Source organism: Quercus lobata, chromosome 3, assembly GCF_001633185.2.
Source record: "Quercus lobata isolate SW786 chromosome 3, ValleyOak3.0 Primary Assembly, whole genome shotgun sequence".
Lineage (NCBI taxonomy): Eukaryota > Viridiplantae > Streptophyta > Magnoliopsida > Fagales > Fagaceae > Quercus > Quercus lobata.
In genome coordinates, this window is record NC_044906.1 from 8,316,138 (window position 1) to 8,334,372 (window position 18,235).

Below are 18,235 nucleotides of genomic sequence, written 5' to 3' on the forward strand. Positions count from 1 at the left end.
GGAAATCTGAAAGTTTCATTAACTAACAACGAAAGACAAGTTGGTTAATCTTAAGCACACTTGTGCTCAATAAGGCTAGGAGTTTCCTCCAGCCAAGTCTGAAAATTTTCAATATGTTTAGCATGCTGAGCAAGTACATGGGCAAGCATGTTGCCAAGCCTTTTGATATGAGAGAAATCTGCTGATCTAAAGTTCTGAATTTGAAAGAGAATACCAGAGACTACATTCTCGATGGAAGAGGCAGCTGCATTGTATAGGAGAAGGGAATCAGTCTCAAAGATAACTTCTCTGACCCCAATATCAATTGCAAATTGAATAGCAGCTTCCATAGCTTTCGCTTCAGCTTCTAACAGGCCCAATGGGATGGAAACCTTCTTGCTCATGGCAGCAACAACCAGCCCCGCATCATCATGAATGACCATACCTAGACCCGTTGCTTTGATTTGGGAGAATATTACACCATCAACGTTTAATTTGTATCGGCCTAAAGCTAGGGGGGACCACTTAAAGTTTTCTTTAACAATGGGGGAGTAGACAGTCGTTTGCCGCTTGAAATTCCTCCAGTAAGACAAGAGATCTGCGGGCAATGTCACTACTTGAACGATGATGCCCTTCATGCCACACCTCACACCTATACTTCTAGATGCCCCAACAAATTGCAGCAACCTTTTCCAATAGATTGGGAGAGACCGAATCACATCTAACAATCAGCCAAACCACATCCACAAAACCCCATGTCTGCCCTATTTGGAAAGGGAAAACAAGTTTAGTGTTTGCCCAAACTTCCATTTGCTTTATCACAAAACCAAAACAAGTGGTAGATGGATTCAAACTCTTTACCACATTCTTCACATTTGTCATCTGTAGCGACGTGCCTCTTCAGTAAGTTTTCTTTAATGGCTAGTATATTATGGCAGGCTTTCCAAGTGAAGTTCTGGATTTTATTTGGAGTCTCTAATCCCCAAACTCTTTTCCATACCTGTTTCATTGTAGAGCAATTTGAGCTATCTCCATTTCTTTCCTTCCAAAACTCCTTCATTGCTAGTCTGTAAGCGCTTCTAACAGAGAATCTTCCATTCCTGTTGGCAGCTCAAATAACCTTGTCTGAAGGGAGACGGTTACTAAGCGGTATGCTTGGAATAGTCTCTGCATCATGGGTTAAGAAAATCTGTTTCACCAAACCTGCTTCCCATTCCCCCTTTTCAGCATTAATGAGCAAACTCATCTTTGCATCGCTTGGTAGGAGGTTCACAGGGGAGGATACTTTGTATGTTGTTGGAAAGGGTAGCTAGCTGTCCTGCCATTTCTGAATTCTTTCCCCATTACCAACTCTCCACCTTAAACCTTATTTCACAATTCCTTGGGCCACTAAAATGCTCCGCCACAAATAGGAAGGGTGAGACCCTGTGACCGCATCCATAAAATTACTATGAGGGAAGTATTTGGCCTTAAAGACTCGATAGAATAGAGAGTCGGAATGATTTTGCAATCTCCAACCTTGTTTTGCTAGGAGGGCTAGATTGAAAGTTTTTAGATCCTTAAACCTCATGCCGCCTTGCTCCTTTGGGAGGCACATCTTTTCCCAACTCAACCAAGACATTTTCCTCTCCTCTTTATTTTGACCCCTCCAAAATTGGCTTTCCATGCTAGTTAGTTCATCACATAGGGCCTTGGGGAGCTTAAAGCAGCTCATTGTGTTGGTTGGCACAGCTTGGGCTACCGCTTTGATTAAAATTTCCTTCCCAGTTGTGGATAACAATTTCTCTTTCTAACCTACCAATTTGCTTGCCACCCTCGCCTTGAGCTCTACAAATGTATTCCTTTTAGATCTACCCACCAGTGATGGGAGGTCTAGGTAGGTTTCATGTTGTTTGAAAACCTGGGTGCCAAATCTACCTTTGATTGCTTCTTGAATTCTCCTATTTGTGTTGCAGCTGAAGAAAAGTGATGTTTTCTGTTTGTTTAGTTGTTGGCCCGACGAATCCCATAGACCTTTAGTAACCTTAGAATTTCCTCACTTTCTTTAATGGTTGCTTGACCAAAAATCAAACAATCATCAGTGAAAAACAAGTGGGATATCTTAGGGCCTTTTGAATTTTATAATTCAATTGGTTATATTGTTCTAGCCTTCTAGATGTTTCCAAAGAAAAAGAAAAGGAAAAGTTACAAGGTTTAAATTCAAAAAATTTGCTTACACAATTGAAAAACAAAAAAGTGAGCTAGCTTGAGCAAAACGGATTTTGTTCATTCTATAGTGCAAATTAAATTTTATAAATTTAAACGTGTATAGTAGATTAATTTGAACTTAAAAGATCATCAAAGATTTTCAAAAAAAAAAAAAAAAAAACACATTACTCTACCAAGTTGCAAATGTGGGATCCACATTTCATTATTACTTAATTAATTTATTTCGATAACAACCCTATGATTGATTGATTAGATGTCTACGTGGACTCCCACCTCTCTTATAATCCTGTTCCCGAATTGCCAATGCCGCTTAAATTTAAACGTTCAAATTAGCACAGGCAAACATCCCCTGCATTAACCAACTTTATTATACTCATGCTAAGCCTTTCCACGACGTGCCGTTTTCAACATCGCCTTAAGTCCAGTCCAAATCAATCAAACACGATCATCTCGTGCTACATAACCAAAAAAAACGACACAATAGCGACCTCAAACGACGCCCAAAAACTTTTCATAACTCTACCCAAGCGCCAAAACTGTTATAAAAAACCGAAACCCATAGCGTTCTCTCTCACTTTCAAATTTCAATCTCTCTCTCTCACTCTCTCTCTCTTCTCTCAAAAATGGAGATCGGGTCGGGTCCGATCGGTTCGACTTCGAAAGATCACCAGGCGATCTACCAGGAATGGTTCAACTTTGCCGATTCAGGTTTATTCATCAACCCAACCCTCATTTCATTGAGCTAATTACGAAAATACATTCTTAACTATAATGTTTTTCCTTCTTGTACTATAGATGGAGATGGCCGTATTACTGGAAATGATGCCACTAAGTTCTTCGCCATGTCGAAGCTTTCTCGTCCTGAACTCAAACAGGTCTACAATTTGTTTTTTTCACTGTTTTAAATTTTAAGTTCTGTTTATTGATTTGATTTGATTTTGTTCATGCTTTAGTTATATTTCTGAATATAGAAAGTTCGGATTTGTCTATGATTGTGTTCGATTTATTTAAAATTCAAAAGAGTTTCTTAAATGAAATATAATTTAGTAATTTTTGTTTATTTAAAGACTTGTTTGGATGAAGAATGGGTTTAACTAGTGATACTTTATGTTGTACTATACTGTTTGGCCCTACTGAGTTTTGAACTGAAAAAGGAAAAACTAATAAAGAGCTTTTTTTTTTTTTTTTTTTCTTAATTTGGTCCATTTAGTTATTGTGTTATAAGAAATCTATTTTGCTTTTAAAATTGGTCTTTTATTTTCAATTCGTTATGTTTCAGTTATGATGGTTTTATTGTATTATAGTTACAGGATTGTCTATATTTGCTTCGAAATGGGGAGGATCCATTTTGTAGTGAAGATTTAATTTTTCATGACTCTGCAGTGTCTTTCTAAAACCATTTCACTTATATGATAAATCATGAAAAACTAAATCTTTATAGCAAAATGGAAGAGATTCTAGTGCCTTTTTCTGATGGGTTTATCTTGGCTTTACTATTTTTTTTTTCTATGAGAATGAAATGATTTTTTAAAAATCTCATATTTATTTATTGTTTCCGAAGGTTTGGGCACTTGCAGATTCAAAACGACAAGGGTTTTTAGGCTTTACTGAGTTCATCACCGCGATGCAGGTTGTACATTGAATAAAATTGTTTCTCGGATTATATAATGTTTAATGCGTGAAAAACTTACTTTGATCTAATTGTTGTAATGCCCAGCTGGTTTCCTTGGCGCAAGCAGGACATGAATTAACCCTGGATATCATTAAAACTGCAGGTAAGTAGAGTAATATGTATAATACCAACTTTGCTTTTACTCATACATGTACTAGTGAGCAAAATGCTAGAGTGAATATGGACTGTAATTTTCCCTAAAAATCCATCATCAATTTTGTGAAATTGGCTTTTATGTTTCGCATTTAATGCACCTGATAAATCCTTCAGCATAAAACCTCACATTCCCTGTTTCTTAAATTAAAATTATATAGCAAGTTGCCAAGAAATCTGACCTTAAAGCATTAGACTTCTAGGCATGACCCTAAGTACACTCTCCTTATAAATCATTAATATTTATTTAGCTAAAGTTTTGTTTGTGAATCATATATACCTTGAAAACACGTTTTAAATGTCCTTTTTAACATGATATTGGAGAATAACTGTCCTTAAAACTTTAATGACTGATTACATAGAATGACTGGAAGAAACTGTAGCATTCAGGCTAGTTAGACTTAGAGCCCCATCTCCATCAATTGGTAGGAATTCTAGTACATCACAGCCCTTCATAGACTAAAGTTAAATAAGTATTGTAAGGAGTTTGGAAAATATCCCTCTTAAGTATCATTTAAATATAGCTTTAACCGTGCATACATTACATCAGCATCAAAACTTGAGCCTTTCAGCTTGATCCCCATGTTGTTTCTTATGAGCCCACCCTCAAGACCAGTTTGAATATTATGCTTCAAATGGTGTATAAACATTGTTTAATCTTGCATTCTGATTGTTCGAATAAATATTTTTTTTGAGCAACTGATTGTTCAAGTTAGGTTGATGCATTTCATTTCTTTTATTACAGCCAATGTTGAGAATATTAATCCTCCATTGATGGAAGGTTTGGACAGTTTAGTAGCTGTAAGTAGTCTTCCTTGTCTTCCTTGGTACTTTGTGGTTGAAACTAGTAATTTCATTTATGCTTTTTCCTGTTTCTCTTTTCTCAGAAAACCAAGGCTTTGACGATAAATGGCCACCCTGAAGTAAATGGTTCGTAGATTTCCTAATCTCTTGATATTATGAGTGACATTTTCTAACTGGTATTTCATTATATTCTTTTGCTGGTGCAATATAGGAAGCATTCAGCCTCAACCACCACCACCAACTCAATGGTTTGGTTCAAAATCAGCAAAGAATGTAAGATCTACTTTCCATTGCCATTCAAAGATTTTTTTTTATTCAAAAAATATTGATAAAGTACTGAGTTTATTGTTATCTTCAGGCCAATTAATTTTGGGAAGTTTCTAAGTCAATTATAGTACTTCTGATCGTTGAGTTTTGTTATTCATTATTCTTTCTCTGTCTCTCAAATACATCAGGTTTCCTTATATGTTTAAGTAGTTTTTATTTTGCTGTTCCTTTGGGACATTCAATAAAATGGGAAGGATGCAGGGAACTATTTTTGGTTTGGCAATATAATCCTTTGATATACAATATAGGCTTTACCTTTCGGTGCTTCTCTTACATGCATCCCATGTAATAGGGTTGTGCCCCCATATTGCCTTTTTTATGAAAATGTTTCACCTATAAAAATACAAAGTAGCATACAATGCAAACTTCTCTCTAGGGGGATGTCTTTATTTTCATTTGTTGCCTAATGTGTCTCCTCTCTCATCCTCTCTTGCTCAGATTCCTTCCAATGCAGTTACATCAATTATTGATGGCTTGAAGAGATTGTACATTGAAAAGCTAAAGCCACTGGAAGTTGCATATCGTTTTAATGATTTTGTCTCTCCCCTGATGGTCAGTGGACTCAACACTTCCTTTAATTATCATTAGATACTTTTGTCTAGTTCCATATCTTAATCTTTTAAACTAGAGGTCGTGGTTTGTAAAATGGAGATATTCTTTCTAGCTTTGCTGTCAAGTGTCAACTCTATTTTTAAGGCCCTTGTAACTGAGAATTGATTTTTATTTGTATTTTTGCAGACAAACAGTGATTTTGATGCTAAACCCATGATCATGCTTTTGGGTCAATATTCAACTGGGAAGACAACTTTTATAAAACATTTGCTAAAATGCGACTACCCAGGTTAGTTAAGGTTTTTTTTTTTTTTTTTTCCCCCCCTGTTTGTACCTTGTGATTTGTTAATATGACTGGATCACAAAGATAAATGTACCTTGTTATCTGTTTGAACAGGTGCTCACATTGGACCAGAGCCTACAACAGACAGATTTGTTGTTGTTATGGTATCACAACTCACCCTCACTTTCCTATTTTATTTATGAAGGCTAATTAAGTTTAAATGGACTATAGAAATGTTTTAACCTATTTTGTTTTAGACAGAAACTACCATTATGGTTTTCTGTAATTTGTGTTGTGCATATTGTTGTTTTCTGTAGTTTTTATTAACATGTATGTTTTGTAGGTTAATGTTGCATTTGGATGCCATTTCAATATCTCAAATTGTTTGAGAATTATCACTTCCTAGTCCTAAACCCCTCTATTTTTTTCTTCTTTTTCCTTCCTCTTCAGACACTGAATGCAGATCTGACAAGTAGCAAATGGGGGTTTCTGAACATATTTTCTTATGGGAAAAATATACAAACCCCCCTGTGGTTTCCCATAAGAAAACTGAACCTCATGAGTTTTGAGCGTAACACTTAACCCCATATGGTATTATTTTATGTGTCAACTGGTTAATTGTGTAACAATTAACCCCCCAGGGATTTGGGTTATAACACAAAACCTCCCTTTGGTATTTTTTTGAAAATAATATGGACATGTGTCATCTATGAGCAACTCATTGGTTGTTTTCATGAATGTTTAACAATTTATGCATAAAACAATTCTAAAAGGGGGTGAGTGTTACACTCAAAACTTTATAGGGGTTCTATGTTTTCAAAAAAAAAAAAAAAAAGTGGGGTTTTGGGTATTTTTTCCTTTTTTTTTGGTCCTGTCCACATTCTCACGGCAAGTGTCTAAGAAATGAATTTAACTTATGTGTTTTCATTTTTGGATTGTTCAGGAGTGTTATTTATTTTTAATACAAATATTACAATAACAATAGTCATATTTAAAAAGTACATGTTTATTAGGGAGGTGGCTAAGAATACGATTTTAGATATGATAGAATGACATAGAAGAATACATGTGAACTACTATAATTAGTTTGTTGAGGATTCATAGTCATCACCATTGTTTTTAGATTAAGGCTTTTTTGTTGTTGTTTTGTGTACTTTGAGGGTAATAAAACTTGAGATTGGGATGACCACTTCTAGAGGAGCATGCTTGGCATTATCACTATTGAGTCACTAAAATACAAGTGTCATGTAATTGGACATTATTATCATTGTTTCATATTTATTTCCATGATGGAAGTCCTGTTTAGTGACATATGTTGAACAGTGGTAGCTAATACCTTACTATCTCCTTGAACTCAGTCTGGACCTGATGAGAGGAGTATTCCTGGGAACACCATAGCTGTCCATGCTGAGATGCCATTTAGTGGATTGACAACTTTTGGAGGAGCATTCTTGTCAAAATTTGAGTGTTCCCAAATGCCGCATCCTGTGAGTTATATACTTAAACCATGTTAATGTAAATCTTACTAGCATTTGTTCAAAGTTGTTTATTATCAATATCATCATCAGCACTTGAGATAGCTAATCTTTTCCCTTGTGCATACAGTTGTTAGATCAAATTACATTTGTGGATACTCCTGGGGTTCTATCTGGAGAAAAGCAACGAACACAAAGAAGTTATGATTTCACTGGTGTTATATCATGGTTTGCAGCTAAATGTGATCTCATTCTTCTTCTGTTTGATCCCCATAAACTTGACATCAGTGATGAATTTAAGCGTGTTATTGCATCTTTGCGTGGTCATGATGACAAGATACGTGTTGTTCTAAATAAAGCAGACCAAGTTGATACCCAACAAGTAAGATGTTTATCAAGTCTTTCAAATTTTCATTTGCTCATTTTGCTGTGCATATGTCTTTATTTTTAGTTGCATCATTTGATAAATACAATTTGACCTACTTCTTTGTTGATATCATATTCTTTAGCTGATGAGAGTTTATGGAGCATTGATGTGGTCTTTGGGGAAAGTTTTGAATACTCCAGAGGTTGTCCGTGTTTATATTGGGTAGGTTCTATATCTTTTGTGTGTAATTTTATTCACTAACATCTATGTGTTTCTAAACATAGAGATCAAACGTTCTGTCAAGAGTGCAATATGTTATTTTCCTTTCTGATAACTTTTTTCCAAATATAGTCAACGTTTATTGCAAATACTTGCATTAACATGTAAAACACTGTATATCCATAGTTTGGTACTTTGGTTGGACTTGTGTGATTAAATCTAATCATGTTACATTAAATGTAAATATCACTCATATTCTATTGATGTGGTAAAATGGTGCTTGTTAAGTACTGGTTCTAACCAAAAAGTTTGGCTCTTTTTCATTTTGATCATCTAATAATCTGAGTTAATGTCACTTGTCTCTGCAGGTCATTCAATGATAAACCTGTTAATGAGGCAGCTATGGGCCCGATAGGGGGGGATCTTTTTGAGAAAGAACAGGATGATCTCCTTGCAGACTTGACTGATATTCCAAAGAAAGCTTGTGATCGTCGAGTATGCTCACCATATTTCTTTTTTCTTTAATCATTTTGCATACATATTTTCATGCATGCATACATGTACATTTTGATTTATATGCTAGTTAACTAGTCTGACCCCATCTGCATATTGCAGATCAATGAATTTGTAAAACGTGCTAGAGCTGCTAAGATCCATGCTTATATAATTAGCCATCTTAAGAAAGAGATGCCTGCGATGATAGGCAAATCTAAGACTCAACAACGACTAATTGACAACCTGGAAGAGGAATTTGGAAAGGTACCTCTCTCGTTATTCATGCAAAGTTATGATTGTGAGTTTTGTAAACAGGTGCATACAAATTTATGATTGTGACTATTGTGAAATAGGTCCAGAGGGAGTTCCATCTTCCTGCAGGTGACTTCCCAAATGTTGAGCATTTTAGAGAGGTCTTGAACGGTTACAACATCGACAAGTTTGAGAAATTGAAGCCTAAAATGATTCAAGCTGTAGATGATATGCTTGGTTATGAAATCCCAGAGCTCTTGAAGAATTTCAGAAATCCTTATGACTAAAAATGTTGCTACTTATATAAGGCTTGGTGTGGAAATAGTTTTGCTGTTACATGCTACCTACTAAGCTTGTCCAGCTTAGATGTTTTGTTATGTATTGTTTGTCTATATTTGTAAGACTTGCATGTTGAAATGCATCTTTAGTGGGAATTGGGGATTGTTTTGGGGTTTAGCTAGGGATAGGCTTATCCTAAATAGTGAGAGATTGGAACAATTATTTCTAGTTTTAAATTGAGAAGTCACTATCATCTGCCATCTAGTTATTATGATTTGTAATTTCTAAACCAACTTGTCAGCAATTTTGGCTTAGAGATGATTTGTTTGGAATTTGGATCCTGATTTGGAAGATGTGTTTTTAGCATCTTTCTTACAAAAAATTGAGAAAGATTAATGGATTAGAAAAGGAAAGATATAGAAGAATCTTGAAGAATAATTTTCCTAACTACATATTATAAAGGATAATTGGAGTTATGAAACTAATGCATACAATATGAAGACCGTCAATTCATATAAATAGTTTTAAATTGAGTAATGATTATCATACATTATTGAAATTGTAATTTCAATTAAAATTGTAAAACCATGTTTTCAAAACATGATTATAATAGTCTTAACATAATTGTCTATCAATTCATATAAATAGTTTTAAATGATGGTTATCATATACTCCAGTGAAATTGTGAAATCATGTTTTTAAAAACTCTATTTTAAAGGAGTGTAATAGTTAGTGTGTAACAAGATTTAACTTTAAATTTTTATAATAAAAAATTAGTATTAGTTTCCTGCTCATCCTTGTAGATATACCAGATTCTAAACTAAATAACACTACTTGTAAATTGGTAAAAAAATTATTTAAGAGCATATCCCTTCGTTTATAAACTGCAATAATATTTATTATCTAACAAGAAATAAAAATACTTTCATAACTTGACCGGATGTGATATAAATTAAATGGATTACTGGTTACATTGAATTTACATATGATTTGTCCAGATAAACACCTTACAAATTCGATGGAGTAGCTATAATTCTGTGTAATGAAACAGACAATTCAACCAAGCTATCAGTGGACATTTTTACAAAATTTCAAACAATTTCTGAACAAGACAAAATATGAAAAGAAAACTCTAGAACAAAATGTTTTGTACAAAATCAAATGTAGTCAATCTATTATCAAAGGTGAAATAGGTTTGCAGAGTCTCTGGAGCAGTTTCAGCTCATCCTGATACAGTTCTAAATTATCAACCCCTTCTTCATCTGATAACCATTGAATCACCTCTTGAACAGCATCTTTAATTCGTTTGTGATCTTTAGGACGAAGTTTGGAATATATGCTGTAGTCATTGATTGCTTTCCTCATTTTGTAGGCATAAGTCTCTAGCTCTAATCTTGCATCAAGCACCTTCATGTGATGATCATCTTTGGCCTTGAATCTCTTGGCGTCTTGAAGTAACCTCTCAATCTCTACATTTGAAAGCCTCCATTGATCGTTCGTGATGGTGACCTTCCTTTTATACCCACTGATTTTGTCAACAGTGGAAACTATAAGTATTCCGTTGGTATCCAGTTCAAAAGAAACAATGACCTTAGCATCACCCTTGGGTGCCGGAGTAATAGGAATTGTAAAATTTCCCAACAAGTTGTTATCACTAGATCTTGGTCTCTCACCCTCATAAACTAGCAATTCTATTAGACCTTGGTTGTCAGCGGTGTTGCAGTATTGCCTCACCTTCTTGGTTGGAATAGTAGTATTCCTAGGAATCAAAACAGACATCCTATCTCCATGAGTCTGTATGCCAAGGGAAAGAGGAGTGACATCATAGAGTATGATGTCTTGAATTTTCTTATTACCCATTCCAGTCAATACAGCAGCTTGAACAGCAGCTCCATCAGCCACAGCCTCATCTGGATTAATGTTCTTGCACAGCTCCTTCCCATAAAAGAATTCCTGCAACAATTGCTGCACCTTGGGGATTCTGGAAGAACCACCCGTAAGAACAACTTCATGGACACAACTCTTGTCCATATCAGCTTCAAACAAACACTCCTCCACAGGCTCAATACACTTCCTGAACAAATCCATGTTGAGTTCCTCAAATTTGGGACGGGTAATAGTTGAAAAGAAATCAATCCCATTACTTAAACAGTCAACTTCAATGGTAGTCTCAGATGTAGAAGAGAGAATCCTCTTTGCTTTCTCACATGCAGTTCTCAACCTCCTAAGAGCTCTAGCGTCTCTACTAATGTCCACCCTACTCTGCCTCTTAAATATTGCAACCAAGTGTTTCAACAATCTGTTATCAAAGTCCTCACCTCCAAGGTGAGTGTCTCCAGAAACAGCTTTCACTTCAAAGACACCATCTTGAATGGAAAGTAGTGAAACATCAGCAGTACCACCACCCAAATCAAAAATCAACACTTTTTTACTCTTGCCATTGCCAATCTTGTCAATACCATAAGCAATGGCTGCAGCAGTTGGTTCATTGAGAATTTGCAAAACATTGAGGCCTGCAATGGCTCCAGCATCCTTTGTGGCCTTACGCTGAGAGTCATTGAAGTAGGCAGGGACAGTAACAACAGCTTTCTTCACAGTTGTGCCCAAGTAGGATTCAGCAATCTCACGCATCTTTGTAAGGACCATAGATGAGATTTCCTCAGCAGTAAAGTGCTTCTCTTCACCCTTATAGTTGACCACAATCAAAGGCTTATCATCAGGACCTTCAATCACCTTAAATGGCCAAAGCCTAATGTCACTCTGAACCAAGTTATCACTAAATCTCCTTCCAATCAACCTCTTTGCATCTGCAATAATGTCATACCTTTTAAGAAACACATAAACCTCAAATAGAAATAGTAGAGGGAGGAAAAACAATTAGACAAGAATAGTTCATAGATATAAACGTCTTCAAAAGTATAAAATGAGAACCTTAAAATCCTAAACTCAATTTCCTCTTCGTCCTTCTTCAATTTTTTCTAAGCCTGCATTTCTTCAGCTTCTTTTCTTCACTCTCTCGTTTTTTGTAATTTCAAGAAACTTTCTTCATTTTGAATGAATGTTTGATAGTATTTGTGTGTTTTTGCTGCTTTCCAATTAATTATTGTTTTCTTCTTTTAAATGATTATTTTGATGAAAAATTATATGTTTAACATTGTAATTGCAATATAAACTTACATACACAAAAAGTGGCAAACGTGTACTACATTTGCCACTTTTTGTATATTTACAATGTAAGTTTTCATTACAAGTACAATGTAGACATATAAAAGTCCTATTTTAATGTTAAATATTTTCTTTTGAGAGGATTAAATCTTTTATATTGTTAATGGGTTAAGCATGACACTTGGGCTTGAACATGATGGAAGATATGATATTCACATGGAAAACCCAACCCCCTCCCCCGGTTAAAAAGATAACGTTCTGAAATAGGAATGCTATACATTAGATTTTGTCAATTGAAAAGTAAGTTTCTCAGCTCTCGATTGAATTTTCAAAATGCAGCCATACATCATTTTCCAGATAAGTGAGTTCACGATAATTTCAACTTTTAAGAAAGAAAAACCAGAAAAAGAAATAAATTTCAGTTTAAATGCGTATATATTCTTATATTGGTGGATAAGAATAAAAAATTAACCAATGTTTCATTTTTCTTCTATCTTGCAGTCAAAACACATAGCAGTATATGTCAAGGCTAAAATTAAAAAAATTCAACCAACCTAACCCATTATTAATCCACAAAAATATTGAGTTAAGTAATTTTGTCAAGTTTGATTTCATTTTTCTTTTCTCATGCAGTCAGAACACATATCATATACAGAAGTAGTATATGTCAAGGCTAAAAACAAAACAAACAAACAAAAAATTCAACCCAACCTAACTCATCAACCCACAAAAAAATTTAGTTGAGTAAATTTTGTCAAGTTGATTTCATTGTTATTTTCTCATGCAGTCAAAGCACATATCATATCATATGCAGAATTAGTATATGTCAAGGCTAAAAACAACAACAAAAACAGAAACAAAAAATCATATTTTCGATTTACTTCTTTAATTCATCCACATGTATTTTACTTCTATTTCCCAAAAAAAAAAAAAAAAAAAAAAAAAAAAAAAAAAAAGAGAGAGAGAGAGAGAGAATAACGAGTATGGAGAAGTAGAGTACCAAAGATGGAGTTGGTAGAATTCCTAGCAACTTGGTTCTTGGCAGCATCACCTATCAAGCGCTCATTGTCAGTGAAGGCAACATAGGAAGGCGTCATTCTGTTGCCCTGCTCGTTGGTTATTATCTCCACACGATCACGTTGCCACACTGCCACGCATGAGTACGTTGTCCCAAGATCGATACCGATTGCAGGACTCTCTTCTTCACCGGCCATTCTTATTTCTTAATACGAAAACACCCTACACAGTTACTGAAAGAGATGTAGATGCAGAAGAACAGTAAGTAAATTTTTTTTTTTTTGATACGAACGGTTAGTGTTTTTGGTAAGCAGTAGAGTTAAGATAGGAACAGTTAAAGTCTTATTATATGCAGTGATTTTAGGAACCATCCCTACTTCCTAAAAAAGAGTAAAAAACTATCTCCCACTGACCCTGCAGTTACACAGTTTCCTACTTTTTTGAAAAAAACTCTTCTTATAATCACCAAAACACAACCCCACTACCTTGAGATTAAGCCACGTTTTAAAGTTTTAGCCCACCTCTTTGGCCAAAAAAGAAAACTAATACTCTAAAATTTATACTTTTTATAATTACTAGTTAAAGGCATGTGCGTTGCACAGTTTTATCATAAACTTATAGAATTTACATTTTATTTGATTAACAATAATCTCTTAAATAATTATTATAATAAGAAAAGGAAAAAATAATTTGGTATAATAATTATCAAATATAAAATGATAACACCTATTAAAATTATTATTTTGTAATCTACCAATTGTGCTCTAATGAGAATTTTGTATCTTTTGGAGATTGTTGAATACTGCTTTGTACACTATATCCTTGTTCTTGGTTGTCATTGTTCTTAATTATAAATTTTTACGATTGATAAAAAATCATGTCAAACCATATTTAATGATTGATAAAAAAATAAAAATAAAAACTAAATGGATAGATTGACTTCTTTTATAGATCAAAGTGTACAACTCTAATAGTTAGCCAAAACTATTTCAATTGGGAAAAAAAAAATCAAATTGTTATGAACAATTTATAATCAAATTTATATCAAAACAGGCTTAATTGTAAGCTAAAAAGAAGATTTTTCTCTAAATCAAAATTGGGAGGATGAAAGAAACATATCACCATTAGAACCCATGTCATAAAACAAAAAATAATTTAAAAAATCATGCCAAAGCATTTTTAATGATTAATTCTCAAACCATTATCATATAAATTGTATAAATCATAAGCAAATTAGGTTAAACAAAAAAACAAAAAAATACACAAAACCTATTCGATTTAATGAAAAAAATTAGAGCAAACAAATACATACCTAAAAGGTTGTAGGTGGAAGAAGAGAAGTATAAAGAAAAAGAACCGTATAGTACATATTCGTTATAAATTATTTAGTATATATACACTTCACTTTGAAGAAATTGATATGAATAAAAAGTCTAATGTTAGTCTAATTTGAGGGAGTGTAAAGTTGAAGTCTAAATCTTAAAAAAAGTGGCAAGAGGAAATTCAAAGAATTTAGTGTTTTATTTAAATACTAAGAGCAGTTGCTGTTTTTAGTTACATGTACTACCTTGCTGATTTTTTAAAGTGTACAATGTTGCTTTTTTTTTGTTTTTTTTTTTTTTACACGTAGTAATATAATTTAAATTAAAAAATAAGGATAAGTTGAAGATTTTGGATTGTAATGAAATTGATATTATTTATCAACTTATAAATTATAATAAGAAAATGATTAGATGAAGAATTTGAATTGTAATCAAATTACCAACTTATAAATTATAGGAAAAGAAGATAAGAACAAAAGAAATGTCTATTTTTTTTTTAAAAAATCTAACAAAATTTCTGTAATTTGATGGAGAGTGAGAGAATTTTCAATTGTGTGGAAATTAGATTTCTAATCATTTTAGGAATTATAAGAGAAGAAGAATTAACATAGGATGTATGTTTATCCAAAATCTTCATCTAATAGTTTATTTTTGTGTACTATGTTGTTTTTTGTTACACGTGATAATATAATTTAAATTAAAAAAAAAGGATTAGATGAAGAGTCTATTGATTTTAGACTTTGTTGATAACATTTTAGATAAACACAACTGCTATAATTGTAAATCAAATATTACTTTTTTTCATTACTTGATTTGTCATATTTATCCAAAAAATATATAAATATCTATTCTTAAAATCTAAAAATTTATTAAAATTTCTACAATTTGGTGAAGTCACTTGGCACAACTATGGCGTCTAAACCCAACCTTTATTATATATAATATGATTTACTGATAAGTTACTGCAAGTTTATCCATTTCCAATTGGCAAAATTTATCCATCAAATTCTCTACTCTCATTAAACAAAACCCATATATATACACCATGCACATCAAAGTTTTCATCATGTAAAAGTTTCAAATGAAAATTCCAAAAATTAGGACTGTAGGACTGAAATCCGCTTGTTTCGCTTTCGCAGCATATGTTAATGGCCCAATATTTCAATTACAGGTTAATGACAAAATCTTACTTGGAATACAGTTGGAATGGGCTACAAAACATGATGAACTATCATCATCTTTGTCACTGCCTAGTGAGTTGGGGTGGATGCAAATTTCAAAACACATATAAATACCATATATATATTGTGTATCAAAAGATTTTTTTCAATAGGGTTCATTATCAATAAAAATCTATTTGAGAATTTTTGGCATTTCGTTTCACTAATGTTTTATAAACTTTTTTTGGGAGAAAGTTTCAACCAAGACACCAATCGATTGTTGGTGTAGAAGGGGATTAAACCCCAGATTTCTTATTCAACCATTAGAGAATTTACAAGTTGAGTTAACTAGAACCCGCTTAAACTATATTTCTAATTGTATTAATTTTTCAAAGAAAAGAAATTACTACTCCATAGTTAGAATAAATAGGTAATAATTATGGTACTGGCAACTATGTGATTAGAGGGATTTTTTTTTTTCAAATGCTAAATAATTGAAGAAATTAATAAAACTTTTTTTTTGAGAATCTAGAAATTAATAAAACTTGATTTGCTTCAAAAAAAAAAAAAAAAAAAAAAAAACCTTGATTTTGAACAACTTTAAAATTTCAGCCCCAAAAAAAAGGATTTTGAGCAAGTGGCAGTTAACCAATACCTCTATAATTGAATGCAGATTTATTAAATAAAGTATTTAAAAACAAAAAACAAAAAACCCAGCCCACATCAAGAAATATATTTGATAGTGAATGTGGGGTCGGGGGATTTGACCCTTGGCTCTCCAATTGAGCTTTAAGGACCTCTTGACCTATATTAATGACAAAGAGGACACTAAGAATACAATGGATTGAAATTTTATTTTAGACGTATGCTCTTAAAGAAAAAGTGTTTGAGCATTAGAGCATGCACATATGGTTTTTAAAAGCATTCAGTTTGACTAGTTTTCTAAAAATACTATTTCTAATTATATTTATTTTTCAAAACCAAACAATTGACACAATCAATTTAGAAGCAATGCAAAAAATAGATGATAATAATAATAATAATATGCTAGTCTCATTGCACGTGTTGTTCAAAGGCATTTATTTTTTTTTGAAATGTCATAATTTTTCATTTATCCCAATTCGAGATTTAAGTATTTGTTCAATGAGATTTAAGTGTTTGCTAATCACTAAAATAGTTAGGAGTATGATGAGACCTAGCACAACAAAATGAACACTGAAAATCCTTTGAAGTCATGATTTCATGCAAATGTTTTCTCTTTGGATGTCTATGGGGCCGTTTGGTCACCCATTTCAAAACATAGTGTTCAGTGTTTAAACACTGAACACTAGTGTCCAAAATTTAAAAAACGTGTTTGGTGGACCATTTTTGTTCAGGGTTATTTGAAAAATATTGTTCAAAAACCCATGTTTAAACAGATGTTTTTGAAATCACCTTGGAGCTGATTTTAAACAACAAACACTAGTTTCAGTGGCACTTCCGTAATTATATTGAACACTCTTATGGGGCACCTGGTCAGCTTTTTTTCAAGTTTGTCTCCTCTCTTTACTCTCATCTCTTCACGTCGAATCCTCTCGCACCTGGTACGAAGATCACACAGTCAGAGCAACCCAGAACTCTCCCACCTCCATAACTCCCCTGACCAACCCAACGCTATTCCACCTCATAACTCCCCTCACCGACCCAGTGCCATTCCACCTCCATAACTCCCCTCACTGACCCAGTGCCATTAAATCCTCACTGAGCCATCATAAACACATCTTCTACACACTCAGTTTACACCGCATCACCAACCTTAGTCAATCACATTAACCCCTTGCTCAAAATCATAATTCCATGCCCAACTGCCCCTAATCCACGTAGAGATCCCACCCTTACCTACGAAGCTTTGGTGCTAGCGAAAAGCCAAACTCACACAGTCTAAAGGGCTTGGTCAGGTAAAGATTTGTAATTTTCTTAATTACTTCTTGTAGCTTTCTTTCACATCCCAATCTAACTCAGATCAGTTGACATTAATCCAACTTAGGGCTTATTTAATCCCACATCTTCATTCAAATGGAAGCCTCATTCTCATCCTCATCCACCTCTCTCGTGCTATACAAAGCATCTGCTTCCTCCTCTCATCGTGTTCCCTTACTGGTAGGTCTGTCTAAATGTAAATTGTTATAATTTCGTAGGTAGTGAATCATTTGTTTTCTTGTTCTGTTATAATTTTGTACCTAGGTCATGTATTTTGTCTTCATTTTGTGGCCTCTGTGTTGTTGTTGATGTGAACTTGAGATTAGTAGGTGTAAGTGTAACTGTAAATTGTAAACATGTATCTTTTGCTGTCAAAAGAATGAAGGGCATAAAGTTAGGTACTTGGGCCATTCTCCCTTACCCATTGCTTCAAAGGAATAATCCATCTTTCTTACAGTACCTCTGCATTTGTAAATGATGCACTATATAAGTAAACATGATCTACTTATAATCCGTTTCATTTGACAAAATTTTAAGTTTTGATGGA

At 33.6% G+C, this 18,235-nt stretch overlaps 3 protein-coding genes across 3 annotated transcripts; 1 reads left to right on the top strand and 2 right to left on the bottom strand.

Annotated features, from left to right (window-relative positions):
• Positions 1-50: 50 nt before the first annotated feature.
• LOC115980234 lies at positions 51-1,225 on the bottom strand. Its single transcript, XM_031102510.1, has 3 exons — positions 1,100-1,225; positions 841-979; positions 51-700 (listed from the first exon to the last, which is right to left on the bottom strand). The coding sequence occupies exons 1-3, from the start codon at positions 1,223-1,225 to the stop codon at positions 51-53; spliced, it is 915 nt and encodes a 304-aa protein (XP_030958370.1).
• Positions 1,226-2,750: 1,525 nt separating this feature from the next.
• Positions 2,751-9,329, top strand: LOC115978828 (EH domain-containing protein 1-like). Its single transcript, XM_031100706.1, has 16 exons — positions 2,751-2,895; positions 2,983-3,062; positions 3,749-3,817; positions 3,905-3,962; positions 4,758-4,813; positions 4,900-4,942; positions 5,028-5,089; positions 5,582-5,695; positions 5,882-5,984; positions 6,093-6,142; positions 7,337-7,465; positions 7,584-7,835; positions 7,963-8,042; positions 8,408-8,534; positions 8,655-8,798; positions 8,888-9,329. The coding sequence occupies exons 1-16, from the start codon at positions 2,811-2,813 to the stop codon at positions 9,071-9,073; spliced, it is 1,638 nt and encodes a 545-aa protein (XP_030956566.1). The 5' UTR covers positions 2,751-2,810; the 3' UTR covers positions 9,074-9,329.
• A 743-nt stretch (positions 9,330-10,072) lies between these two features.
• LOC115981901 (heat shock cognate 70 kDa protein-like) lies at positions 10,073-13,529 on the bottom strand. Its single transcript, XM_031104331.1, has 2 exons — positions 13,231-13,529; positions 10,073-11,872 (listed from the first exon to the last, which is right to left on the bottom strand). The coding sequence occupies exons 1-2, from the start codon at positions 13,442-13,444 to the stop codon at positions 10,233-10,235; spliced, it is 1,854 nt and encodes a 617-aa protein (XP_030960191.1). The 5' UTR covers positions 13,445-13,529; the 3' UTR covers positions 10,073-10,232.
• Positions 13,530-18,235: the final 4,706 nt, after the last annotated feature.